We start from the raw sequence: 27,752 nt of genomic DNA, 5'->3' as shown, positions 1-27,752 counted from the left end.
TATCTCTGCAAAACAGACCTCCAGGACCGTCTTCAATTGTTAAGCAAACATGTTTTGTGCGCCATGATTTACACGGTGTGCCAACATCATGTACCCACGGAAGCACCATAAGCGTACTACATACACATTTTAATTTATCCAGTACCATTTTACACCCACACATCCTCTAAGCACAAACACTCCATTCATAAACTGGTATTGGTACATAGTACACAAGATCCAAACAACCCTTCCTTTTCCTTCTGCCATTGCAGTTAAAACTAATAGTGCATGCTGATACTTGTAGTTCCAAAGCCACCGCTGTAATAAAGGCAACCTCAACCTCTTGTGCACCATGTATACTACCTACTAAATACTCAATAAAATGTCTCCATTCTGCCAGTCCGTGGAAATCAGACTGCACTCAGATGTCATCCGAGTGCAGTCCAATGTTTTCCATCTGAATATCGGATGCAAATCATTTATGCTGTGATTTTTTTTTCTCTGTCCGAACCAATGTTAGTAAGATCACAAAGTACGGCCATGTGCATGAGCCTTTACACTCTCCAATCAGCACTGTCAGTGTCAGATAGCGCAGGGACACGCCCCTTTGACAAAATGAATGGAAACACCCAGTTATTAATTTATTCGGAAATTTTACAGAGGAAAAACAGAAGAACTGCACCACATTGAGTTATGAGATAAGATGCTCCAGAATCAGTATTTCATGGCAACTCTAAGTAATTTCTATGTCAGGAGAAGTGACAGGTCCGCTATAAAGTGCATTTTGCCATCCTAAGGGTTTGTTCACACGTAGCATTTGTTATGTTTTTTTTTTTTTAAATAAAAAACCCTTAATATTATAGCAAAAAAAAAATTGAAGCGTAAATTTTCTGCATATTTGATGCATTTTTCATTCATTAATTTTCATTTTGAATTTTTTACTTACAAAAAAACATGCGCTAAAAATTGAATAAAAAATGTTGCGTGTGAACGAGCCCTAAGGTGCAGTTAAGGAAAAAAAAAAATTATCCCCTTTAAGCAGACGTTTATGACTAGTTCATGTCTAGTATATGGTGCCCTTTGGTACTGTCAACAGCGCCTCCTGAAGTCTATGGAGGCTCAGTACACCTGTACATTGTCCATTATATCATTATTATGTCATAGCACCTAGGGGAATATTTAGCAAAAGTGTCTAAAAGAAAATGTCGTTGTTGCCCATAGCAACCAATCACTGCGCAGCGTTCATTTTCCCAGAGCTGGTTGCTATGGGCAATCTCTCTTAGACACTTGATACATGAGGCCTATAGTGCGCGTATATGCCTGTATGTAGTAGAGCTGAGTTTGTCATCATGTTGCAGCATTAAACTCTGTTATATAAGTAGCATTAATATGGCGTCCGATCCCCCCCGATGTTGCGCGGCATTACTCTCTGCGAGAGATGTACGCCACGATGACAGACGCCTGGTGCTGGGTGCAGCCTGCGCTTGGCAATAACATAGGTCAGCACACAGGATATTAGCTCTGGCATGCACAGCTAACAAAATAAAATGTTCTTTTCACTCGCTGCGAAAAAGGAAGTTGCTATGGCAACCTGTCAGTGCCAGTCTGTGTATACGCCTCACCGGTGACGTCATCAGATGCCCCAGGACTACGAGCCCGAGAAATAAACAGCAGCTGACACGGGCGACTGGTTAGGAAGTGTGCGGGTCACATAGACACTGGCACCGAGCGCCCCCCATTGTGTTCCAGGGGTCACGGGCGCTCAGTCGTCATTGTAATCAACTACATCACATGTAAATTGTATGTTATGTAGAACCGGTCACGGACTGCACCTCTGTGTGGCATCCTGATATTTTACTGACAGGATACAGCAGCAGACCGATCTGTGAGAAAAAAAATACAGCTCCGAGGTATATGGCACACACCGGTCCATGGTCCGGACTCGGCTCCCTTCAGCCTGGTCCGCTAAACTGTCTTGTGCTCCATGTCAGGCTTTGTAAGTAGCCGGCGTACTCCCATGTAATCATCTAACTAGGTCTGTATAAGGCCCACCAAGGCGCAATCCTGTGTCTCCGTATTAAGACACTTAGTTTGACTGTGCACCATGACCTGCTCAGTACCTGTCTGCGGTCTCCAGGAGATCTGCTACCTGTCTGCGGTCTCCAGGACCTCTGCTACCTGTCTGCGGTCTCCAGGACGTCTACTACCTGTCTGCGGTCTCCAGGACGTCTACTACCTGTCTGCGGTCTCCAGGACGTGTACTACCTGTCTGCGGTCTCCAGGAGATCTGGTACCTGTCTGCGGTCTCCAGGAGATCTGCTACCTGTCTGCGATCTCCAGGACATCTGCTACCTGTCTATGGTCTCCAGGACCTCTGGTACCTGTCTATGGTCTCCAGGACATCTGCTACCAGTCTGCGGTCTCCAGGACGTGTACTACCTGTCACCGGTCTCCAGGAGATCTGCTACCTGTCTGTGGTCTCCAGGACATCTGCTACCTGTCTATGGTCTCCAGGACCTCTGCTACCTGTCTATGGTCTCCAGGACATCTACTACCTGTCTGCGGTCTCCAGGACGTGTACTACCTGTCTGCGGTCTCCAGGAGATCTGCTACCTGTCTGCGGTCTCCAGGACATTTGCTACCTGTCTATGGTCTCCAGGACCTCTGCTACCTGTCTATGGTCTGCAGGACATCTGCTACCTGTCTGCGGTCTCCAGGACGTGTACTACCTGTCTGCAGTCTCCAGGACGTGTACTACCTGTCTGCGGTCTCCAGGAGATCTGCTAACTGTCTGCGGTCTCCAGGACATCTGCTACCTGTCTATGGTCTCCAGAACCTCTGCTACCTGTCTATGGTCTCCAGGACATCTGCTACCTGTCTGCGGTCTCCAGGACGTGTACTACCTGTCTGCGGTCTCCAGGAGATCTGCTACCTGTCTGTGGTCTCTAGGACATCTGCTACCTGTCTATGGTCTCCAGGACCTCTGCTACCTGTCTACGGTCTCCAGGACATCTGCTACCTGTCTGCGGTCTCCAGGACATCTACTACCTGTCTATGGTCTCCAGGATGTCTGCAACGGCCTGCAGTCTCCAGGACCACTACCGCTTGCCTGTAGTTTCCAGGAACTCTGCTAAATGTCCGCGATTTCCAGGACCACTGCTATGAGTCTGCGGTCTCTCTGACCTCTACCACTTGCCTGCGGTCTCCAGGACCTCTGCTAACTGTCTGCAGCCTCCAGGACCTCTGCTACCTACATGCGGTTTCCCATACCTTTGCTACCTGCATGCGGTTTCTTATACATTTGCTACCTGCATGCGATTTCCCATAACTTTGCTATCTGCATGCGATTTCCCATACTTTTGCTACCTGCATGTGGTTTCCTATACCTTTGCTACCTGCATGCGGTTTCTTATACATTTGCTACCTGAATGCGATTTCCCATACCTTTGCTACCTGCCTGCGGTTTCCTATAGCTTTGCTACCTGCATGCGGTTTTCTATACCTTTGCTACCTGCATGCGATTTTCTATACCTTTGCTACGTGCAAGCGGTTTCCTATAGCTTTGCTACCTACATGCGGTTTCCTATACCTTTGCTATCTGCATGCGTTTTCCCATATCTTTGCTACCTGCATGCGATTTAACATACCTTTGCTACCTGCATGTGGTTTCTTATACTTTTGCTACCTGCATGCGATTTCCCATACCTTTGCTACCTGCATGCGGGTTCTTATACCTTTGCTATCTGAATGCGATTTCCCATATCTTTGCTACCTGCATGCGGTTTCCCATACTTTTGCTACCTGTATGAGGTTTCCCATACCTTTTCTACCTTTTTATCATGTGCCTCAACTGCCTGCTGCACTGACGCCCATTGCCCGTCTGCCCACCCAGACCTTCGGCTTTGAGGATCCATCTCACCTAATGAGCCTAACAGTATAAAACTAGAAATTAGCTAATTTCCCAAAATTCAATTGGACAAATTCTCTCAAATCCATTGGCAAATTAAATTCTGTCCAAATAAAATTAATCTGAATTGAAAATGCCATGAAAAGATGTTTGTCCACACCCCATAGCATAATCATTGGCGGTCTGGGAAGGGGTTAAAACAATAAAAGATAGTATTCTCTTGTCTGGCCACTGCAGCTCTCCACCATGTCCTCTGGTCGCTCTCCACCATGTCCTCTAATCGCTCTCTACCATGTCCTCTAGTAGCTCTCCACCATGTCCTCTAGTTGCTCTCTGCCATCTCCTCTAGTCGCTCTCTGCCATGTCCTCTAGTCGCTCTCCACCATGTCCTCTAGTCGCTCTCCACCATGTCCTCTAGTCGCTCTCCACCATGTCCTCTAGTCGCTCTCCACCATATCCTCTAGTCGCTCTCCGCCATGTCCTCTAGTCACTCTCCACCATATCCTCTAGTCGCTCTCGACCATGGCCTCTGGTCGTTCTCCACCATGTCCTCTGGTCGTTTTCCACCATGTCCTCTGGTCGCTCCTTTACAGTCACTTTTCAATCTTCAGATTTTCTGGCACTAAGGCTAAGGTGGTATGTGACACCTGTTGCAGTTATGTGGGCCGCAACGCATATCATTGATACGTGTTGCACCCCATTTCATTGCGTAAAGCATGGTGCCCAGAAATTCAAAGACCGACCAGGGTTAGAAAGCGAAAGAGCTGTGCCCGTGAGGATGAGTGATCAGCCTAAAATGAGTGAGTGTAAGCTTCTATCACTTTTTAACCCTGAAATGACGAAGTTCCTTTTTCAGTAATCCATTAAAGCATACCAGATTTTGACAGGCCGATTCCTTTCTATATGGCTGGATATTCTGCAGACAAATCATCATTTACAGGTGCGATAACCGATAAATGAACACATCACTGTTCATCATTCGATCGTTGCACATGTTTACAGTGGGAATTGATTGTGAAATATCGTTACTACCTTAGCTTTAGTTTTTGTACATACACGATGTACTTTTCATTGATTCCTATATAATGTAGATCCAGTTCTCACATTTACATTGATGTGGAATTAAGGGCACTATAATAAAAAGAATATAATTTTACTTACTGAAGAACCTTTAATTGCTGCAAATGGGACACAGAAGCGAATAAATGGCATGCGGCTCTGTTTTCAAAATTATTTCCGGATAAACTGAAAAACAATACATAGTACAGAAATGTACATGTAATACAGAAATAGAACAGTCTGTGTGTATATACGTACGTATGTACAGTTCTGTGAAAAAGTGTTTGCCCCTTTCCGGATTTCCTATTCTTTTGCATGTTTGTCACACTTAAATGTTTCAGAGCAAAACACACAAGCAAGTCCACCTCTGAATGGCTTAAGAAAAAAACAAAAGTAAGACTTTGGAGTGGCCTAGTCAAAGTCCTGAACTTAATCTGATTGACATGCTGTGACATGACACAAAAAAGGCGGTTCATGCTCGGAAACCCTCCAATGTGGCTGAATTACAATAATTCTCCAAAGATGAGTGGCCACAATTCCTGCAGAGTGTTGTAAAAGACTCATTGCCAGTTATGGCAAACGCTTGATTGCAGTTGTTGCTGTTAAGGGTGGCCCAACCAGTTATTAGGTTTCGGGGGCAATCACTTTTTCACACAGGGCCCTGTAGGTTTCGATTTGTTTTCTGTTGATAATAAAGACCTTCATTAAAAAACTGCATTTTGTGTTTGCTTGTGTTACTTTTCTAATATTCACGTTTGGTGATCTGAAACATTTAAGTGTGACAAATATATACACACCTCAACATTGACTCTGCAACATCAAGAAGGAACTGTGGGGAATTATGGAAGCCATAATTCGGATAGACATATGAGTGATGTGCAAATGGAAACAACATTTTCAAACCCTCTCAATTTTTTCAGTTTTGAAAGTATTTCATTTTCTGTTTTCTCCAATAAATCCCATTATGCTTCAGTACAGGATCACACCGACGCCATGATAATCATTTCCTCTATATTTTCTAAAATAACTAGTAGCTTATACATTTACAGTTAGTGAGGTGTGAGGCAGTGGGGGGGATCATCTGCGAGGGTCGATATGTGTCCCCCAGGATGCGGACGGAGTCCTATTAAACCCGCTGGAGCGCCGTGTGTTCACAGGAGGACACCTGTGAATCACAAGGCAAAATAAAAGAAAGAATGATTGGGTCCAAGTAGTGACTTGGTCAGATTTTTAGGAAAACACGTTAAGGGCATTTATTTTTAGAGGGATTTGCAGGTTTGGTAGTGGGGTGAATCACTCTCTTCACTCCGGGTTTTGGAAGTGGCTCTATCGCCACTATTCTATTTAAATCTGTCAGTGTTGGAGCTTGCAAGATGCAGAGCAGGAGGCTCTGTGCAACCCAGGTCTGTGTGGAGCTAGTACAGAGCCAAGGAACTCAAGGCAGCTGATGGACGGTGGCGTTATTATCCACAGCAAAAGTGTAGGAACACGGACTGTGTATATGGATCTGAAGAATATCACTCCTGTATGTGAGTTTTCAATAAAGACTTTCTGTGGTCTCTGCCTATCTGTTGAACTTCATCAACCCTGCTGCACTACAGAGGCTAAACTTCTATTTTCTCTATTATAACTATTTGACAAGTGCTGTGTAATCATCATCAGTAACTGTGATAGGAGTTTATATGCCTCCTGTGACAAAATAGAGACATTATTTACAGTTCAATTTATCATGGTTCTGGAACGTTCGAGTGACTGAGATGGTGTCCCACTGAAGAGAAAATAAAGGCAATCAACTCTCACAGTGTCACCGTGCGATCATCCAACTGAGAAAGGTAACATTAATTTTCAGAATGAAAAGAACAACTATATAAAGTAATATTTAATTAAAAAGTCTCTGGACCTTGTTGTATATCTTTAGCTATAATGTTAAAATCAGTTTGGATTTCCATCACAGAAATACAGCGTGGACACCTTTGCGGTACTCCTGAGCTAGACTCTATGGGTAAAATATGAACAGCACCTGCAAAGAGCATCTCCTGCTCTAGAGGACAAGTAGCCTGACCATTTACTGCATTACCTATCATCTCATGTGAATACGTGCCACGTGATATCAGATAGATAAAAGTTGATTGTCAAATGTTTCAGCTTTTGGACATGAGACAATCAGTTGGCCACCATTAGATCCTTATTTGAAAAAAGTCAAAATATTCGCAATAGGACACAATTCTATACGTATCTGCGGTGACTCACTCGATCTCTTCCATAAGTGGGAGCTGTTTTAGCTCTTCTGCAAACTTTAATTCTCCCATTGAGCTGATGTTACATTGTGAGAATCTGGAAGATAGAATGACTTTCTGTTTATGACAAACCACATTTCCCAACAATATCAGAAACGCATTTACAGAGCACGGTATATAACACTCCAGTGCCTATCATTTACATAATAATAGGGTGTAGTGTGAAAGAAAGTAAAAACGTCTACAGTATTTGCATACCTGGAGATATTGAGGTTTTGGGCTAAATCATATATTTATATAACAGCGAAACCAGGATAATCCCTGAGCACTTCAACCTCTTCATGAGCAATTTTTAGTTTTTGTACTTTCGTCTTTTCCTCCTTTATTTTATTTTTCCATAAAAGTAGCAATATAAGGGTTCATTATTATTATTATTTTTTTTAGTGCGCTGAAATGTTTTAAAAAAACCAACCAATTCCGACGTTTTTTGGGATTGGTTTTACAGCGTTCATTGTACAGTAGAAATAACCTGCCAAGTGATTCTTCATGTCAGTATCATTATGGCAATGTGATTTATGTCCCATTTTAAATGCATTTAGTTTCCTCTGGTGCTGAAGAGATTAACAACCCTTTCTATGCTGGTCAGAAACATGCAGTTGCATTTCAGCTGCTTCTGATCTGGTCATTACCTCTTACTATAAAAACTGGCCAGACCTTCCTGTCCCTGTTGGTGAAAGATTTGTCTTCCTGTGCTGTGTGCTAAAGCTAAGTGGTTGTAGTGGAGTTGCTGTAGAGGTGTTCAGTGGTTTGCTGTAGTACGTGTGTATTTACCTCCTGGTCCCTGTTCCCATTTAGTTTATTCCTCCCTGTCCCTATTCTCCTCCCTATTGTTTGTTAGTGCTTTTGTATGATAGAAGTTTTCTGTTATCCCTGTTTTGTCTTTGTGTCTGGTTTACCTTTCATTTCTGTCCCAGGCCTCATGGTGTGGGGGGACGGGACAGATCCGAGCTTAATTAGAGCATAGTAAGGTCAGAGACTCGGGCCTCTCTACCTTCAAGAGTATCCAAGGGACAGGTATAGTTAGGGTTCCAGTTCCAGGGACAGTTTGAGGCCCCCCTTCATTACCGAAGACCGTCACACATGCCTTTTATTTCCAAATTTGTTGTCTACAGTTCATGAAAACAGTCATTAAAGTAATATCAAAGTAAAAAAGGGGAGAAGCCAGCGCTGCTTATGGTCAGAATGCAAAACATAAAGTGCACACGCACATATTGATTTCTAACTGTATTTAAAAAATGAGACATTTAGCAAACAATTGATCAATTCTTTGAGCCACCCCGCCACGTCACGGCATTCTCATAATGGGGCAGTCCTACTCTACGTTTTTTATATTCGCTGTGCCATTACGGCCTCCTAAATGTATTAAAAGCAAGACCACATTAAATGGACACAGGTGCACAATCGAACAAAGCCTAGGGCAGGCTTGCTGTATGTGTGTACAGCAGCCTAGGTCAATCACAAAAAAACACAGAAAGAATGGCGTACATAACCCAGCATGCACGGCAACAGTGGTGGTCAACCACAAACCAATATCAAAGTAAAAAAGGGGAGAAGCCAACGCTGCTTGTGGTCAGAACACAAAACATAAAGTGCAACTACCTAGGCTTTGTTTGATTGTGTACCTGTGTCCAAGCCTGTCTCACCCTTCATCTGTGGTGCTCGTTAGGCTACTTTCACACTAGCGTTGGGCACTGCACGTTGTAATGCGTCGTTGTGGAGAAAAAACGCATCCTGCAAAGTTTCCCGTAGGAAGCTTTTTTCTCCATAGACTTTTATTAGCGATGCATTGCGACGCAGTGCAACACATCGCAACCGTCGTGTGACGGTTGTGTCGTGTTTTGGCAGACCGCAGCCACAAAAAAAGTTACATGTAACGTTTTTTTGTGCGTCAAGACCGCCATTTTCGACCACGCATGCGCGGCCGAAACTCCGCCCCCTCCTCCCCGGACCTTGCAATGGGGCAGCGGAAGCGTCCTAAGACTGCTTCCGCTGCCCACGTAGGGTATTTTTTTCAGAGTATGTGTCGGGCCGACGCAGCGCGACGGCCCCGTACCGACGCTAGTGTGAAAGCAGCCTTAGGCAGTGTGGAGGTTGAACCTGAAATGTTGTGAATTTGGATTCTGGGCTCCCCCGGTGGCTACTGGTGGAATTGAACTTGTGACATCATCTTCCCTGTTCACCTGTTCTGATTAGATCTGGGTGTCGCTATATAACCTGGCTTCTCTGTTAGATGCTTGCCGGTCAACAATGTTATCAGAAGCCTCTCTGTGCTTGTTCCTGCTCCCAGACATCTACTAGATAAGTTGGACATTCGTCCATGTTTTGTTTTTGTATTTTGGTTCCAGTTCACAGCTGCAGTTTCGTTACTGTGTCTGGAAAGCTCTTGTTGATCAGGAATTGCCACTCTGGTATTATGAGTTAATGCCAGAGTCCTAAAGTAATTTCTGGATGTGTTTTGTTAGGGTTTTCTACTGACCATGAAAGTATGCTTTCTGTCTTCTGCTATCTAGAAAGCGGACCTCAAATTTGCTAAAACTATTTTCCTGCTGCGTTTGTTGTTTCATCTCATATCACCGCCAATATATGTGGGGGGCCTCTGTCTCCTTTTTGGGCATTTCTCTAGAGGTGAGTCAGGTCTTATATTTCCCTCTGCTAGCATTATTTAGTTCTCCGGCCGGCGCTGGGCATATAGGGATAAAAAGTAGGACATGCTACCTGGCTACTTCTAGATGATGCGGTAGGTTTAGTTCATGGTCAGTACAGTTACATCTTCCAAGAGCTTGTTCCTATATAGGCTTATGCTAGTTCTCTGGCCATGGAGATCATGACAGTTTGACCGGCCCACTAAAGGGTTAAAATCCTTGGCTGAGAAAGGAGAGAAATAAGAAGTCTGCTGAGAGTTTTTTTTTTTTTTTCCTCTGTGCTCTTGATTGGATCACTTGCCAGTCTGTCTATGCTGCAGTCTTTCTTTTTTTTCTCTCTCCTTATAATCTTTGAATGGCTTTGTGTTCACCTGTTAATAATGGATCTTCAGAGTGTAACTGCAGGTTTGAATAATCTCACCACGAAAGTACAAAATTTGCAAGATTTTATTATTCATGCTCCGGTATCTGAGCCGAGAATTCCTTTGCCGGAATTCTTCTCAGGGAATAGATCTAGCTTTCAGAATTTTAGAAATAATTGTAAGCTATTTTTGTCCCTGAAATCTCGTTCTGCTGGAGACTCTGCACAGCAGGTTGGGATTGTGATTTCCTTGCTCCGCGGCGACCCTCAAGACTGGGCTTTTGCATTGGCACCAGGGGATCCTGCGTTGCGCAATGTGGATGCGTTTTTTTTGGCCTTGGGCTTGCTGTATGAGGAACCTCATTTGGAACTTCAGGCAGAAAAAACTTTGATGTCCCTATCGCAGGGGCAAGATGAAGCTGAAATTTACTGCCAAAGATTCCGTAAATGGTCTGTGCTTACTCAGTGGAATGAGTGTGCCTTGGCGGCTACTTTCAGAGAGGGTCTCTCTGATGCCATTAAGGATGTTATGGTGGGGTTCCCTGTGCCTGCGGGTCTGAATGAGTCCATGACAATGGCCATTCAGATCGATAGGCGTCTGCGGGAGCGCAAACCTGTGCACCATCTGGCGGTGTCCACTGAGAAGACGCCAGAAAGCATGCAGTGTGATAGAATTCTGTCCAGAAGCGAGCGGCAGAATGTTAGACGGAAAAATGGGTTGTGTTTCTATTGTGGGGATTCTACTCATGTTATATCAGCGTGCTCTAAGCGTACTAAAAAGCTTGATAAATCCGTTTCCATTGGCACTTTACAGTCTAAATTTATTTTGTCTGTGACCCTGATTTGCTCTTTGTCATCTATTACTACTGACGCCTATATCGACTCTGGCGCCGCTTTGAGTCTTATGGATTGGTCCTTTGCCAATCGTTGTGGGTATGATTTAGAGCCTTTGGAAACTCTTATTCCTCTGAAGGGGATTGACTCCACCCCATTGGCTAATAATAAACCACAATACTGGACACAAGTGACTATGTGTATTAATCCGGATCACCAGGAGACTATTCGTTTTCTAGTGCTGTATAATCTACATGAGGATTTGGTGCTGGGATTGCCATGGCTGCAGTCTCACAACCCAGTCCTTGACTGGAGAGCTATGTCTGTGTTGAGCTGGGGATGTAAGGGGGCTCATGGGGACGTACCTTTGGTGTCCATTTCATCATCTATTCCCTCTGAAATCCCTGAGTTCCTGTCTGATTATCGTGACGTCTTTGAAGAACCCAAGCTGGGTTCACTACCTCCGCACCGTGAGTGCGATTGTGCTATAGATTTAATTCCGGGTAGTAAATACCCAAAGGGTCGTTTATTTAATCTGTCTGTGCCTGAACATACTGCTATGCGAGAATATATAAAGGAGTCCTTGGAAAAGGGACATATTCGTCCATCGTCATCTCCCTTAGGAGCCGGTTTTTTCTTTGTGTCAAAAAAAGACGGCTCTTTGAGACCATGTATTGATTATCGGCTTTTGAATAAAATCACGGTTAAATATCAATACCCATTGCCGTTGCTGACTGATTTGTTTGCTCGCATAAAGGGGGCCAAGTGGTTCTCTAAGATTGATCTCCGTGGGGCGTATAATTTGGTGCGGATCAGGCAGGGGGATGAGTGGAAAACCGCATTTAATACGCCCGAGGGCCACTTTGAGTATTTGGTGATGCCTTTTGGTCTTTCTAATGCCCCTTCAGTCTTCCAGTCCTTTATGCATGATATTTTCCGCGATTTTTTGGATAAATTTATGATAGTGTATCTGGATGATATTCTGATTTTTTCGGATGACTGGGACTCTCATGTCCGGCAAGTTAAGAGGGTTTTTCAGGTTTTGCGGTCTAATTCTCTGTGTGTCAAGGGTTCTAAGTGCGTTTTTGGGGTTCAGAGAATTTCCTTTTTGGGATATATTTTTTCTCCCTCTTCCATTGAGATGGATCCTGTCAAGGTTCAAGCTATTTGTGATTGGACGCAGCCCTCTTCTCTTAAAAGTCTTCAGAAATTTTTGGGCTTTGCCAACTTTTATCGTCGATTTATTTCTGGTTTTTCGGATGTCGTTAAGCCATTGACCGATTTGACTAGACAGGGTGCTGATGTTGCTAATTGGTCCCCTGATGCTGTGGAGGCCTTTCAGGAGCTTAAGCGCCGTTTTTCTTCTGCCCCTGTGTTGCGTCAGCCTGATGTGACTCTTCCTTTTCAGGTTGAGGTCGACGCTTCTGAGATCGGAGCTGGGGCAGTGTTGTCGCAGAAAAGTTCTGACTGCGCCGTGATGAGGCCTTGTGCCTTCTTTTCCCGTAAATTTTCGCCCGCTGAGCGGAATTATGATGTTGGGAATCGGGAGCTTTTGGCCATGAAGTGGGCGTTTGAGGAGTGGCGCCATTGGCTCGAGGGGGCCAGACATCAGGTGGTGGTATTGACTGACCACAAAAATTTGATTTATCTTGAGACCGCCAGGCGCCTGAATCCTAGACAGGCGCGCTGGTCGTTATTTTTTTCTCGGTTTAATTTTGTGGTATCGTACCTACCAGGTTCTAAGAATGTTAAGGCGGATGCCCTTTCTAGGAGTTTTGAGCCTGATTCACCTGGCAACTCTGACCCCACAGGTATTCTTAGGGAGGGAGTTATCTTGTCAGCTGTTTCTCCAGACCTGCGGCGGGCCTTGCAGGAGTTTCAGGCGGATAGACCGGATCGTTGTCCGCCTGATAGGCTGTTTGTTCCTGATGATTGGACCAGTAAAGTCATCTCTGAGGTGCATTCTTCTGCGTTGGCAGGTCATCCTGGAATTTTTGGTACCAGGGATTTGGTGGCAAGATCCTTCTGGTGGCCTTCCCTGTCACGAGATGTGCGAGGCTTTGTGCAGTCTTGTGACGTTTGTGCTCGGGCCAAGCCTTGTTGTTCTCGGGCTAGTGGATTATTGTTGCCCTTGCCTATTCCTAAGAGGCCTTGGACACACATCTCGATGGATTTTATTTCAGATCTGCCTGTTTCTCAGAAGATGTCTGTCATCTGGGTGGTGTGTGACCGTTTTTCTAAGATGGTTCATTTGGTTCCCCTGCCCAAATTGCCTTCTTCTTCCGAGTTGGTGCCCCTGTTTTTTCAAAATGTTGTTCGTTTGCATGGTATTCCTGAGAATATCGTTTCTGACAGAGGAACCCAATTTGTGTCTAGATTTTGGCGGGCATTTTGTGCTAGGATGGGCATAGATTTGTCTTTTTCGTCTGCTTTTCACCCTCAGACTAATGGCCAGACCGAGCGGACTAATCAGACCCTGGAGACATATCTGAGGTGTTTTGTGTCTGCTGACCAGGATGATTGGGTTGCTTTTTTGCCATTGGCGGAGTTCGCCCTCAATAATCGGGCCAGCTCTGCCACCTTGGTTTCCCCGTTTTTCTGTAATTCGGGGTTCCATCCTCGATTTTCCTCCGGTCAGATGGAATCCTCGGATTGTCCTGGAGTGGATGCGGTGGTGGAGAGATTGCATCATATCTGGGGGCAGGTGATGGACAATTTAAAGTTGTCCCAGGAGAAGACTCAGCTTTTTGCCAACCGTCACCGTCGTGTTGGTCCTCGGCTTTGTGTTGGAGATTTGGTGTGGTTGTCTTCTCGTTTTGTCCCTATGAGGGTCTCATCTCCTAAGTTTAAGCCTCGGTTCATCGGTCCGTATAAAATATTGGAGATTCTTAACCCTGTTTCCTTCCGTTTGGACCTCCCTGCATCCTTTTCTATTCATAACGTTTTTCATCGGTCGTTATTGCGCAGGTATGAGGCACCGGTTGTGCCTTCCGTTGAGCCTCCTGCTCCGGTGTTGGTTGAGGGTGAGTTGGAGTACGTTGTGGAAAAAATCCTAGACTCCCGTGTTTCCAGACGGAGACTCCAGTATCTGGTCAAGTGGAAGGGATACGGCCAGGAGGATAATTCTTGGGTCACTGCATCTGATGTTCATGCCTCTGATCTGGTTCGTGCCTTTCATAGGGCCCATCCTGATCGCCCTGGTGGTTCTGGTGAGGGTTCGGTGCCCCCTCCTTGAGGGGGGGGTACTGTTGTGAATTTGGATTCTGGGCTCCCCCGGTGGCTACTGGTGGAATTGAACTTGTGACATCATCTTCCCTGTTCACCTGTTCTGATTAGATCTGGGTGTCGCTATATAACCTGGCTTCTCTGTTAGATGCTTGCCGGTCAACAATGTTATCAGAAGCCTCTCTGTGCTTGTTCCTGCTCCCAGACATCTACTAGATAAGTTGGACATTCGTCCATGTTTTGTTTTTGTATTTTGGTTCCAGTTCACAGCTGCAGTTTCGTTACTGTGTCTGGAAAGCTCTTGTTGATCAGGAATTGCCACTCTGGTATTATGAGTTAATGCCAGAGTCCTAAAGTAATTTCTGGATGTGTTTTGTTAGGGTTTTCTACTGACCATGAAAGTATGCTTTCTGTCTTCTGCTATCTAGAAAGCGGACCTCAAATTTGCTAAAACTATTTTCCTGCTGCGTTTGTTGTTTCATCTCATATCACCGCCAATATATGTGGGGGGCCTCTGTCTCCTTTTTGGGCATTTCTCTAGAGGTGAGTCAGGTCTTATATTTCCCTCTGCTAGCATTATTTAGTTCTCCGGCCGGCGCTGGGCATATAGGGATAAAAAGTAGGACATGCTACCTGGCTACTTCTAGATGATGCGGTAGGTTTAGTTCATGGTCAGTACAGTTACATCTTCCAAGAGCTTGTTCCTATATAGGCTTATGCTAGTTCTCTGGCCATGGAGATCATGACACTGAAATGTCTATGTCCAGACCTGGTCAACCTTTATCTGTGCTTGCCCTTTCTGGCGCCATGGGAGTGATTCAGAAATGCTTCAGGTACAGCTTGCATTTAATGTGGTCTTGCTTTTAATACATTTAGGAGGCCGTAATGGCACAGCGAATATAAAAAACGTAGAGTAGGACTGCCCCATTATGAGAATGCTGTGATGTGGCGGCTCAAAGAATTGATCAATTGTTTGCTAAATGTCTCATTTTTGAAATACGGTTAGAAATCAATATGTGCATGTGCACTTTATGTTTTGCGTTCTGACCATAAGCAGCGCTGGCTTCTCCCCTTTTTTACTTTGATATTGGTTTGTGGTTGACCACCACTGTTGCCGTGCGCTCTGGGTTACGTACGCCATTCTTTCTGTGTTTTTTTTGTGATTGACCTAGGCTGCTGTACACACATTTTGCAGCCCTGCCCTGCCCTAGGCTTTGTTTGATTGTGCACCTGTGTCCAAGCCTGTCTCACCCTTCATCTGTGGTGCTGGTTAGGCAGTGTGGAGGTTATACCTGAAATGTCTATGTCCAGACCTGGTCAACCTTTATCTGTGCTTGCCCTTTCTGGCGCCATGGGAGTGATTCAGAAATGCTTCAGGCAGCGGCGTAACTACCGCGGTCGCAGCTGCGACGGGGCCTGGAGTGCTTAGGGGCCCGCCCAGTCCAGCAGAGACTGGGCGGACCCGTAAGAACTTTGAGCTCCAAAATGGGCCGCAGGCCCCTTAAATCTTCTGTACAGGCCTGGTGCGCGTTTACTCTCTCAGTGCGCGATCACAGGTGGGACTGCATTTGTCCCGCAGCAGAGCCCCTCCACCACAGAGAGCCACACACCACAACTATGGCTGCCTGTGCGCACAGGACCTGTGACAAGGTAACAGGAGGGGAGGAGTCAGGAGTCACATGATCAAGGGCCTCCGTGTAGTGCAGGACTATGCTGGTTGTCATGGTGTTGGACGAGGGTAAGCTTTTGTGCGGGGTCAGGAGTGGTTTGTGTGGATGTAGCAGAGCTGTGTGTGTACGAGGTGTACAGAGCAAAAGCCGTGTGTGCAAGGTGTATGGAGCGGAGCTGGGTGTGTACGATGTTATGATTTTCCCAATGGCAGGGAAATCAAAATAACAACGGACTAGCTCTCGGGTGATGGGAACTAAAGTGACCGTGACCTGAACCTGACACAACACTGGAAGTAGCCGGGGAGTGTTTCCTACGATGCCCTAGACACCACGCGCCAGCCGGAGATCTAACTACCCCTATCAGAGGAATATACAGGCCTGCCTTACCTCCAGAGATGAACCCCAAAAGGAGATAGCAGCCCCCCACAGATATTGACGGTGAGTCAAGAGGAAAAGACATACGTAGGATGAACAGCAGATTTAGCACAGTGAGGTCCGCTTACTAGATAGCAGAAGTACAGGAAAGAGTCACTTCACGGTCAACTTCAAAACACTACTCAAAAACACCATCCTGAAATTACTTTAAAACTCCAGTGACAACTCATGCCACTGGAGTGGCAATTTCAGTCCACGAGAGCTTCCAGCTACAGAGAGTCACATTGCAAATAGCTGGACAAAAATAGCATTAACTAGAAACAAAATTCAACTTAGCTGAACAGGATCTTGAGGCAGGAGAATGCAACAGAATGCTACTGATACATTGTTGGCCGGCATCGGACCAGCAGCCAAGCAGCCTTAAATAGGAAACTCCCCTAATGGGTGTCAACAGGTGATCAAGGATAGAAGAAGGCAAATAAGTGGCACTACCATAAAACACCACCGGGGGAGCCCACAAACAGAATTCACAACAGTACCCCCCCCTTAAGGAGGGGGCACCGAACCCTCACCAGAACCACCAGGGCGATCTGGATGAGCACTATGAAATGCACGAACCAAATCAGGAGCATGAACATCAGATGCTGTCACCCAAGAATTATCCTCCTGACCATAGCCTTTCCACTTAACCAGATACTGAAGTTTCCGTCTGGAAACACGGGAGTCCAAGATCTTTTCCACCACATACTCCAACTCACCGTCAACCAGCACAGGAGCAGGAGGATCAGCAGACGGAACAACCGGCACCTCATACCTCCGCAACAATGACCGATGAAAAACATTATGAATAGTAAAAGATGCTGGGAGGTCCAAACGAAAGGACACAGGATTGAGAACCTCCAGAATCCTATAAGGGCCGATAAACCGAGGCTTAAACTTAGGAGACGAGACCTTCATAGGAACAAATCGAGAAGACAACCAAACCAGGTCCCCAACACAAAGACGAGGACCGACACGCCGATGACGATTAGTGAACTGTTGAGTCTTCTCCTGGGACAACTTCAGATTGTCCACAACCTGTCCCCAAATCTGATGCATTCTATCAACCACAGCATCTACTCCAGGACAATCCGAAGACTCCAATTGACCGGACGAAAAGCGAGGGTGAAACCCTGAATTACAAAAAAATGGAGAAACCAAAGTGGCAGAACTGGCCCGATTGTTAAGGGCAAACTCTGCCAATGGCAAAAAATCAAGCCAATCGTCCTGATCAGCGGACACAAAACACCTCAAGTAAGTCTCCAAGGTCTGATTAGTACGCTCAGTCTGGCCATTAGTCTGAGGATGGAATGCAGACGAAAAAGACAAGTCGATGCCCATCCTGGCACAGAACGCCCGCCAAAATCTAGACACAAACTGAGTACCCCTGTCAGACACTATATTCTCAGGAATACCATGCAAACGCACAACATTCTGAAAAAATAGAGGGACCAGCTCAGAGGAGGAGGGCAATTTGGGCAAAGGTACCAAGTGAACCATCTTGGAAAAACGGTCACACACCACCCAAATGACGGACATCCTACGAGAAACAGGAAGGTCAGAAATAAAGTCCATAGAGATGTGCGTCCAAGGCCTCTTAGGAATAGGCAAGGGCAACAACAACCCGCTGGCCCGGGAACAGCAGGGCTTAGCCCGAGCACAAACATCACAAGACTGCACAAAAATACGTACATCTCGAGACAAGGAAGGCCACCAGAAGGACCTAGACACCAGATCCCTGGTGCCAAAAATTCCAGGATGACCTGCCAACGCGGAAGAGTGAACCTCCGAAATAACTCTACTGGTCCAGTCATCAGGGACAAACAGTCTACCAGGCGGACAGCGATCAGGCCTATCCACCTGAAACTCCTGCAAAGAGCACCGCAGGTCTGGGGAGACAGCTGACAATATCACCCCATCCTTCAGGATGCCAGTAGGTTCGGAATCACCAGGCGAGTCAGGCTCAAAACTCCTAGAGAGGGCATCCGCCCTCACATTCTTAGACCCAGGCAGATATGAAACCACAAAGTTAAATCGAGAGAAAAACAACGACCAGCGCGCCTGTCTAGGATTCAGACGCCTGGCTGACTCAAGATAAATTAGATTTTTGTGGTCAGTCAAGACCACCACCTGGTGTCTAGCACCCTCAAGCCAATGACGCCACTCCTCAAATGCCCACTTCATGGCCAAGAGCTCCCGATTTCCAACATCATAATTTCGCTCAGCGGGCGAAAACTTTCGAGAGAAAAACGCACATGGTCTCATCACTGAGCAGTCAGGACCTTTCTGCGACAAAACTGCACCTGCTCCGATCTCGGAAGCATCTACTTCAACCTGGAACGGGAGCGAAACATCAGGCTGGCGCAACACAGGAGCAGAAGAAAAGCGGCGCTTAAGCTCCCGAAAGGCCTCCACAGCCGCAGAGGACCAATTAGCAACATCAGCACCCTTCTTGGTCAACTCAGTCAAAGGTTTAGCAATGGCAGAAAAACCCGCTATGAATCGGCGATAGAAATTAGCAAATCCCAAGAATTTCTGAAGACTCTTTAGAGAAGTAGGTTGTATCCAATCACAAATAGCCTGAACCTTAACAGGGTCCATCTCCATAGATGAAGGGGAAAAAATATATCCCAAAAAGGAAATTCTCTGAACCCCAAAAATACACTTTGAGCCCTTCACAAATAGAGAATTAGCTCGTAAAACCTGAAAAACTCTCCTGACCTGTTGAACATGAGATTCCCAGTCCTCCGAAAAAATCAAAATATCATCCAAATACACAATCATAAATTTATCCAGATATTCACGGAAAATATCGTGCATAAAGGACTGAAAAACGGAAGGGGCATTCGCGAGACCGAAAGGCATTACCAAATACTCAAAATGGCCTTCAGGCGTATTAAATGCGGTCTTCCACTCATCCCCCTGCTTAATCCGCACCAAATTATACGCACCACGTAGATCGATCTTAGTGAACCACTTAGCCCCCTTTATGCGAGCAAAAAGATCAGTCAGTAAAGGTAACGGGTACTGGTATTTAACTGTAATCTTATTCAGAAGTCGATAGTCGATACAAGGTCTCAATGAACCATCCTTTTTACCCACAAAGAAAAACCCTGCCCCCAGTGGAGACAAAGAGGGGCGAATATGACCCTTTTCCAAAGATTCTCTGATATACTCCCGCATAGCAGTATGTTCAGGTACAGACAAATTAAACAAGCGACCCTTAGGAAATTTACTACCGGGAATCAACTCAATAGCGCAGTCACACTCTCTGTGAGGGGGGAGAGAATCAGTTTTAGGCTCCTGAAAGACATCATAAAAATCTGACAGAAATGCTGGGATCTCAGAGGGAGTAGATGAAGAAATGGGAACCAAAGGTGCATCCCCATGAATCCCCCGACATCCCCAGCTCAGCACAGACATTGATCTCCAGTCCAAGACTGGATTATGAATTTGTAACCATGGTAATCCAAGTACTAATACGTCATGTAGATTATATAACACAAGGAAACGAATAATCTCCTGATGGTCTGGGGAAAGATGCATAGTCACTTGTGTCCAATATTGTGGTTTATTGCTAGCCAAAGGTGTAGAATCAATACCCTTTAAGGGAATAGAAACCTCCAGAGGCTCTAAATCAAACCCACAACGCTTGGCAAAGGACCAATCCATGAGACTCAGAGCGGCGCCAGAATCCACATAAGCATCCACAGTAACGGATGATAAAGTACAAATCAATGTCACGGACAAAAGAAATTTAGACTGCAAGGTACCCATAGAAAAAGATTTATCAACCTTTTTATCAACCTTCTTTATGCGTTTAGAGCATGCTGATATAACATGAGCTGGATCTCCACAATAGAAGCACAACCCATTTTTGCGCCTGTAATTCTGTCGTTCGCCTCTAGACAATACACTATCGCATTGCATATGCTCTGGTGCATTTCAGAGGTCACCGCCAAATGATGCACAGGTTTTTGCTCAGAAGATACCGCCATATGGTGCACAGGTTTTTGCTCAGAAGATACCGCCATATGGTGCACAGGTTTTTGCTCAAAAGATACCGCCATATGGTGCACAGATTTTTGCTCAGAAGATACCGCCATATGGTGCACAGATTTGCGCTCCTGTAAACGCCGATCAATCTGGATAGCCAATTTCATGGCATCATTCAGACCTGTAGGCACATGGAACCCCACCATGACATCCTTCACGGCATCAGAGAGACCTTCTCTGAAATTAGCTGCTAGAGCGCACTCATTCCATTTAGTAAGCACCGACCATTTACGAAATTTTTGGCAGTATATCTCAGCTTCATCTTGCCCTTGGGAAAGAGCTATCAAGGCTTTCTCAGCCAAAATCTCTAAATTAGGTTCTTCATAAAGCAACCCCAAAGCCAGAAAAAACGCATCTACATTTAATAACGCAGGATCCCCTGGCGACAATGCAAATGCCCAACTTTGTGGGTCACCCCGCAATAGAGAAATAACAATTTTAACCTGTTGCGCAGGATCACCAGCAGAGTGAGATTTCAGAGACAAAAACAATTTACAATTCTCTCTGAAATTCAAAAAACGGGATCTGTCTCCGGTAAAAAATTCAGGCATAGGGATCTTAGGTTCAGACATTGGAGCACGTATAACAAAATCTTGTAAGTTCTGGACCTTTGTAGCCAGGTTATTCAGACCTGCAACCAAACTCTGTGGATCCATGATTCAAACAGGTGTAACCAAAGCCATTCAGAGATTAAGAGGAGAGGAAAAAAAAAAAAGGCTGAAGACTGCAGTTTAAGCAAGGAGTACAAATAAGCACTAAGGTGCACTTTCCAAACACAGAAGGAAAAAAAAACCTTTTCATATCCTTTCCTGCTTTAGTGCATAGTTTTAACACATGGGGCCGGCCAAACTGTTATGATTTTCCCAATGGCAGGGAAATCAAAATAACAACGGACTAGCTCTCGGGTGATGGGAACTAAAGTGACCGTGACCTGAACCTGACACAACACTGGAAGTAGCCGGGGAGTGTTTCCTACGATGCCCTAGACACCACGCGCCAGCCGGAGATCTAACTACCCCTATCAGAGGAATATACAGGCCTGCCTTACCTCCAGAGATGAACCCCAAAAGGAGATAGCAGCCCCCCACAGATATTGACGGTGAGTCAAGAGGAAAAGACATACGTAGGATGAACAGCAGATTTAGCACAGTGAGGTCCGCTTACTAGATAGCAGAAGTACAGGAAAGAGTCACTTCACGGTCAACTTCAAAACACTACTCAAAAACACCATCCTGAAATTACTTTAAAACTCCAGTGACAACTCATGCCACTGGAGTGGCAATTTCAGTCCACGAGAGCTTCCAGCTACAGAGAGTCACATTGCAAATAGCTGGACAAAAATAGCATTAACTAGAAACAAAATTCAACTTAGCTGAACAGGATCTTGAGGCAGGAGAATGCAACAGAATGCTACTGATACATTGTTGGCCGGCATCGGACCAGCAGCCAAGCAGCCTTAAATAGGAAACTCCCCTAATGGGTGTCAACAGGTGATCAAGGATAGAAGAAGGCAAATAAGTGGCACTACCATAAAACACCACCGGGGGAGCCCACAAACAGAATTCACAACAGTACGAGGTGTACGCAGTGGAGCCGTGTGTGTACGAGGTGTACAGAGCGGAACTGGGTGTGTGCAAGGTGTATGGAGCGGAGCCTTGTGTGTACGAGGTGTACGGAGCGGAACTGGGTGTGTGCAATCTGTATGGAGCGGAGCCATGTGTGTATGAGGTGTACGGAGCGGAACTGGGTGTGTGCAAGGTGTATGGAGCCGTGTGTGGACGAGGTGTACGGAGCGGAGCTGGGTGTGTACGAGGTATACGGAGAGGAGCTGGGTGTATACGAGGTATACGGAGTGGAGCGGAGCTGGATGTGTATGAGGTGTACGGAGCGGAGCTGGGTGTGTACGAGGTGTACGGAGTGGAGCCGTGTGTGCAAGGTGTATGGAGCGGAGTCGTGTGTGTCTATGAGGTGTATGAAGCGGAGCCGCGTGTGTACGAGGTGTATGAAGCAGTGCCGCGTGTGTACGAGGTGTACGGAACAGAGCCGCGCGTGTTTGAGGGGTACGGAGCACAGCCGCGTGTGTACAAGGTGTATGGAGTGGAGCCACGTGTGTACGAAGTGTACGTAGCGGAGCCGTGTGTGCAAGGTGTACAGAGCTCAGCCACGTGTGTGGGAGTAACTAGGTGTGGCCATTATACTGTATGCAATATATGTGGCCATTGTACAGTATGGAGCACTATGTGTGGCCATTATACAGTATGGAGCACCATGTGTGGCCATTATACAGTATGGAGCACCATGTGTGGCCATTATACATTATGGAGCACCATGTGTGGCCATTATACAGTATGGAGCACTGTGTGTGGCAATGGCCATTATACAATATGGAGCACTATGTGTGGCCATTATACAGTATGGAGCACTTTGTGTGGCCATTATACAGTATGGAGCACTATGTGTGGCCATTATACAGTATGGAGCATCATGTGGGGCCATTATACAGTGTGGAGCATCATGTGTGGCCATTATACATTGTGGATCATCATGTGTGGCCATTATACAGTGTGGAGCATCATGTGTGGTCATTATACAGTGTGGAGCATCATGTGTGGCCATTATACAGTATGGAGCATCATGTGTGGCCATTATACAGTAAAGAGCACCATGTATGGCTATTATACAGTATGGAGCATCGTGTGTGGCCATTATACAGTATAGAGCACTGTGTGTGGCCATTATACAGTATGGAGCACCGTGTGTGGCCATTATACAGTATAGAGCACTGTGTGTGGCCATTATACAGTATGGAGCACTATGTGTGGCCATTATACAGTATGGAGCACTATGTGGGGCCATTATACAGTATGGAGAATCATGCGTGGCCATTATACAGTGTGGAGCATCATGTGTGGCCATTATACAGTATGGAGCATCATGTGTGGCCATTATACAGTGTGGAGCATCATGTGTGGCCATTATACAGTGTGTAGCATCATGTGTGGCCATTATACAATATGGAGCACTATGTGTGGCCATTATACAGTATGGAGCATCATGTGTGGCCATTATACTGTATGGAGCACTATGTGTGGCCATTATACAGTATGGAGCACTATGTGTGGCCATTACACAGTATGGAGCACTATGTGTGGCCATTACACAGTATGGAGCACTATGTGTGGCCATTATACAGTATGGAGCAATATGTGTGGCCATTATACCGTATGGAGCACTATGTGTGGCCATTATACCAGTATGGAGCACTATGTGTGGCCATTATACAGTATGGAGCATCATGTGGGGCCATTATACAGTGTGGAGCATCATGTGTGGCCATTATACATTGTGGAGCATCATGTGTGGCCATTATACAGTGTGGAGCATCATGTGTGGTCATTATACAGTGTGGAGCATCATGTGTGGCCATTATACAGTATGGAGCATCATGTGTGGCCATTATACAGTATAGAGCACCATATATGGCTATTATACAGTATGGAGCACCGTGTGTGGCCATTATACAGTATAGAGCACTGTGTGTGGCCATTATACAGTATGGAGCACCGTGTGTGGCCATTATACAGTATAGAGCACTGTGTGTGGCCATTATACAGTATGGAGCACTATGTGTGGCCATTATACAGTATGGAGCACTATGTGGGGCCATTATACAGTATGGAGAATCATGCGTGGCCATTATACAGTGTGGAGCATCATGTGTGGCCATTATACAGTATGGAGCATCATGTGTGGCCATTATACAGTGTGGAGCATCATGTGTGGCCATTATACAGTGTGTAGCATCATGTGTGGCCATTATACAATATGGAGCACTATGTGTGGCCATTATACAGTATGGAGCATCATGTGTGGCCATTATACTGTATGGAGCACTATGTGTGGCCATTATACAGTATGGAGCACTATGTGTGGCCATTTTACAGTATGGAGCATCATGTGTGGCCATTATACAGTATGGAGCACTATGTGTGGCCATTACACAGTATGGAGCACTATGTGTGGCCATTACACAGTATGGAGCACTATGTGTGGCCATTATACAGTATGGAGCACTATGTGTGGCCATTATACAGTATGGAGCACTATGTGTGGCCATTATACCAGTATGGAGCACTATGTGTGGCCATTATACAGTATGGAGCACTATGTGTGGCCATTATACAGTAGGGAGCACTGTGTGGCCATTATACAGTATGGAGCACTATGTGTGGCCATTATACAGTATGGAGCACTATGTGCGGCCATTATACCAGTATGGAGCACTATGTGTGGCCATTATACAGTATGGAGCACTATGTGTGACCATTATACAGTAGGGAGCACTGTGTGGCCATTATACAGTATGGAGCACTATGTGTGGCCATTATACAGTATGGAGCACTATGTGTGGCCATTATACAGTAGGGAGCACTGTGTGGCCATTATACAGTATGGAGCACTATGTGTGGCCATTATACAGTATGGAGCACTGTGTGGCCATATTTTTCTGTTTATAATTATTGTTTATGAAACAGTGTGATCAGCAGTGCTGAATGGGTGTGGTTGGGACGTGGATTTGGGTGTGACTAGTTGTGAAATGGGTGTGGTCAGAGGTGTGGCCTAAAATTTGCCGCGGCCCGCTACGCGCGCCACAAACCTTTTCCCTCTTTCCCTTCTTCAAAAGTTGGGAGGTATGGAGTACACATGTCATGTACTCTGAGGGCAGGAGATTAGAGGTGTGGGACCCGTGCACCAATTCATGGGATGCAGATTACCGGCTGCGTGCGGCCATCCCATAATGATCCCCCATAGCCACAGAGCACATATTGTAGCCATATGCATAATGGAGCAGAGTCTGGCTAGCTACAAACATCCCATAATGATCCCCTATAGCCACAGAACACATATTATAGCCATACACATAGTGGCAGATTCTGTCAGGTGCTCTTCAAATAACGCCTTTACGAGGACTGCTGAAGGGCACAACACAGTATAGCAAAATCCACTGATCGGGTGTGGGGGGAGTTTTATAGTTTGTGGGGTTTGTGTTTCAGGGCTGCTTTTTTGTCCCAGTCCAGCCCTGGACATCTCTGCAGGGAGGCTGCCATACGTTGTACTGGTTTTACTCCCTGCATATTGTGGGGCAGCTGAAGGGTTCGGGTAGCAGTGTCATCGCCCCGTGTTGTTCTGTAGCCCACATCCCCACACTGACTATATACAGTGGGCAACTAAAGTGTAGACAGCAGTTCCTTATGAACAGTACGGTCAGTGGGTAAATGTGTCTACCTCTTTTACAATGGTATGGCCCAAATGTGAGCTGAGGTAAAACATTGCCAGAAGCTAAGAGGGACCAAGCTTTCTTCTCTCTAGCTTCTGACATGTCCATACACGGGCATTAATGCCCTCACACTTCCGCCAGTAAGTTCAGCTGTGTGTGGCAGTAGTTCTTTTAATAGTCTTATCACACCTGTCTGCCATACTTCCTTGAGGTGGGCGGGAATCATAGTTGATGTGTTGTAGTATTGAACTCCCATTTGCCAGCTTTGGAAATGCACAATTTATGGTTGGAGAATTGGCAGTATTACTTGTCAGGATGTGACTTTCCCCACCTGGTGATTGCAGGGTTTAGAGGGGCACACTTCTATTTATAAGGGGTCGTCCCTGTCAGGCTGGGTTTACAGGAGCTTATTACCGTAGACACACGAGGGTGTGAGTTCGGATTGGGACACCCTCCACGAGGCTGGAGGTTGTTGTCTGTATACAGACTGTGAACCTCACTCCTGTGAACCCAGCCTACAACTAATTGCGTAATGGTGCATGTATTACTAACGCAGATGTCGTTTGGGTGTGTCATCATTTCTAATTCACCTATATATTTTGGTATGAGGGGCCCAATCTGAAAGTTCGCACCGGGGCCCATAAATTTGTAGTTACGCCACTGGCTTCAGGTACATTTTGCATTTAATGTGGTCTTGCTTTTAATACATTTAGGAGGCCGTAATGGCACAGCGAATATAAAAAACGTAGAGTAGGACTGCCCCAAGAACTGTGGCGATGTGCTAGCCCAATTATAGCCAGCGCTGTCAATCCAGGAAGTGGGGCATGGAGCTGACCGACAAAGGGAAGGTATTGTCATGCACTATGAACCAAATTTCCATAATAAAAACATATTTACATGTGGCATTTTTACGTTGCGTTTCTTTTCTGCCACACAAACGCTGCGTTTTACGGTACCAGTAAAATGACTGCGATTTAAAAAAAATCTCATGCACACGCTTGTTTTTATTCCTTGCATTTTTTTAAACTGCTGGACATTTTTTGAAGTCCGCAGCACGCCACTTTTTCTATCTTCTAATGAATGGGAAAAAAACGCACGCACATATTTTACGTAGCGTTTTTACTGTCGACACTATGGTTTTTGCTGCAGAAAAAAAAATACCGTCACCAAAACGCAATATGTGAACATACACTAAGGGACTGGAACTTACTTTATCTTCTTCAAGCTCTTTAAATTTGGCAGTAACATTGCAAGTTTTTCCATACTAAGATCACCAATGCTATTGTAGCTCAAACTGGAAAAATAAAAAGAATGCGTTAGTGTTTTCTGTAAGAAGCTGATAAAACGCACTAATAACTAAGAAATCAAGCCACTTTGCAAATTGTCTGGATTAAAGGGGTTGATCGGGACTTTAACATTGATGGCCTATCCCTAGGATAGGTCGTAAATGTCCGATTGGTGGGACCCCTAACCATTAGCTGTTCTATCTTTCCCCCTTGTGGTGTCACTATGGGGCCAGACTTACTCTATACTCTCTATGGTAGAACAATTGGTGATATTTTCGGCCAAGTGGATAACACCTTTGTAGGTAATTTTGTTCTTGGCGAGCCTAAAAAAAAAAAAGAAAAAATAGAATATATGAGATGTGGTTAAATGTAATCATAAAACTTTATTATATGCTATAAATAAGGTGATATTATTTGGGCAATGTATGGTCATCATTTATTCAGCACTATATTGTAATACATACACCAGTCCACAAGGCACATTACAGTTCAACTAAGGGGGCTTTCACACTGCGGTCTTCGCCATGTTCAGTGGTCCCATCACAGTTTACGCCAACCCCCCCACAAAACGGGATTTGGGCATATGCACCAACGGGGCCATTGTCTATCATGATGCCGACAGAGCCAACGTGTGCTCTGTCGAATATCATTTTCGGGTGTATACGCCTAACGGAGGAGGACACTAGTAGACTGCATCTGTGTGTCCACCTCCAGTAGGCCTATACTCCCGAATCCCCTTTT

At 45.5% G+C, this 27,752-nt stretch overlaps 1 protein-coding gene across 1 annotated transcript in view; it reads right to left on the bottom strand.

The window, feature by feature from the left end:
* NLRC5 (NLR family CARD domain containing 5) overlaps positions 1 to 27,752 on the bottom strand; it is a 141,874-nt gene that overhangs the window by 8,577 nt on the left and 105,545 nt on the right. The window contains exons 37-40 of the mRNA XM_077288340.1: positions 27,251 to 27,334; positions 26,936 to 27,019; positions 7,199 to 7,282; positions 5,051 to 5,134 (exon numbers count right to left, since the gene is read on the bottom strand). Coding sequence (XP_077144455.1) covers positions 5,051 to 5,134; positions 7,199 to 7,282; positions 26,936 to 27,019; positions 27,251 to 27,334 — 336 coding nt within the window. The remainder of the gene's footprint in view (positions 1 to 5,050; positions 5,135 to 7,198; positions 7,283 to 26,935; positions 27,020 to 27,250; positions 27,335 to 27,752) is intronic.

Source organism: Ranitomeya variabilis, chromosome 2 (assembly GCF_051348905.1).
Source record: "Ranitomeya variabilis isolate aRanVar5 chromosome 2, aRanVar5.hap1, whole genome shotgun sequence".
NCBI classification, from domain to species: Eukaryota; Metazoa; Chordata; class Amphibia; order Anura; family Dendrobatidae; genus Ranitomeya; species Ranitomeya variabilis.
This window is presented reverse-complemented; position numbering and strand designations above follow the sequence as displayed.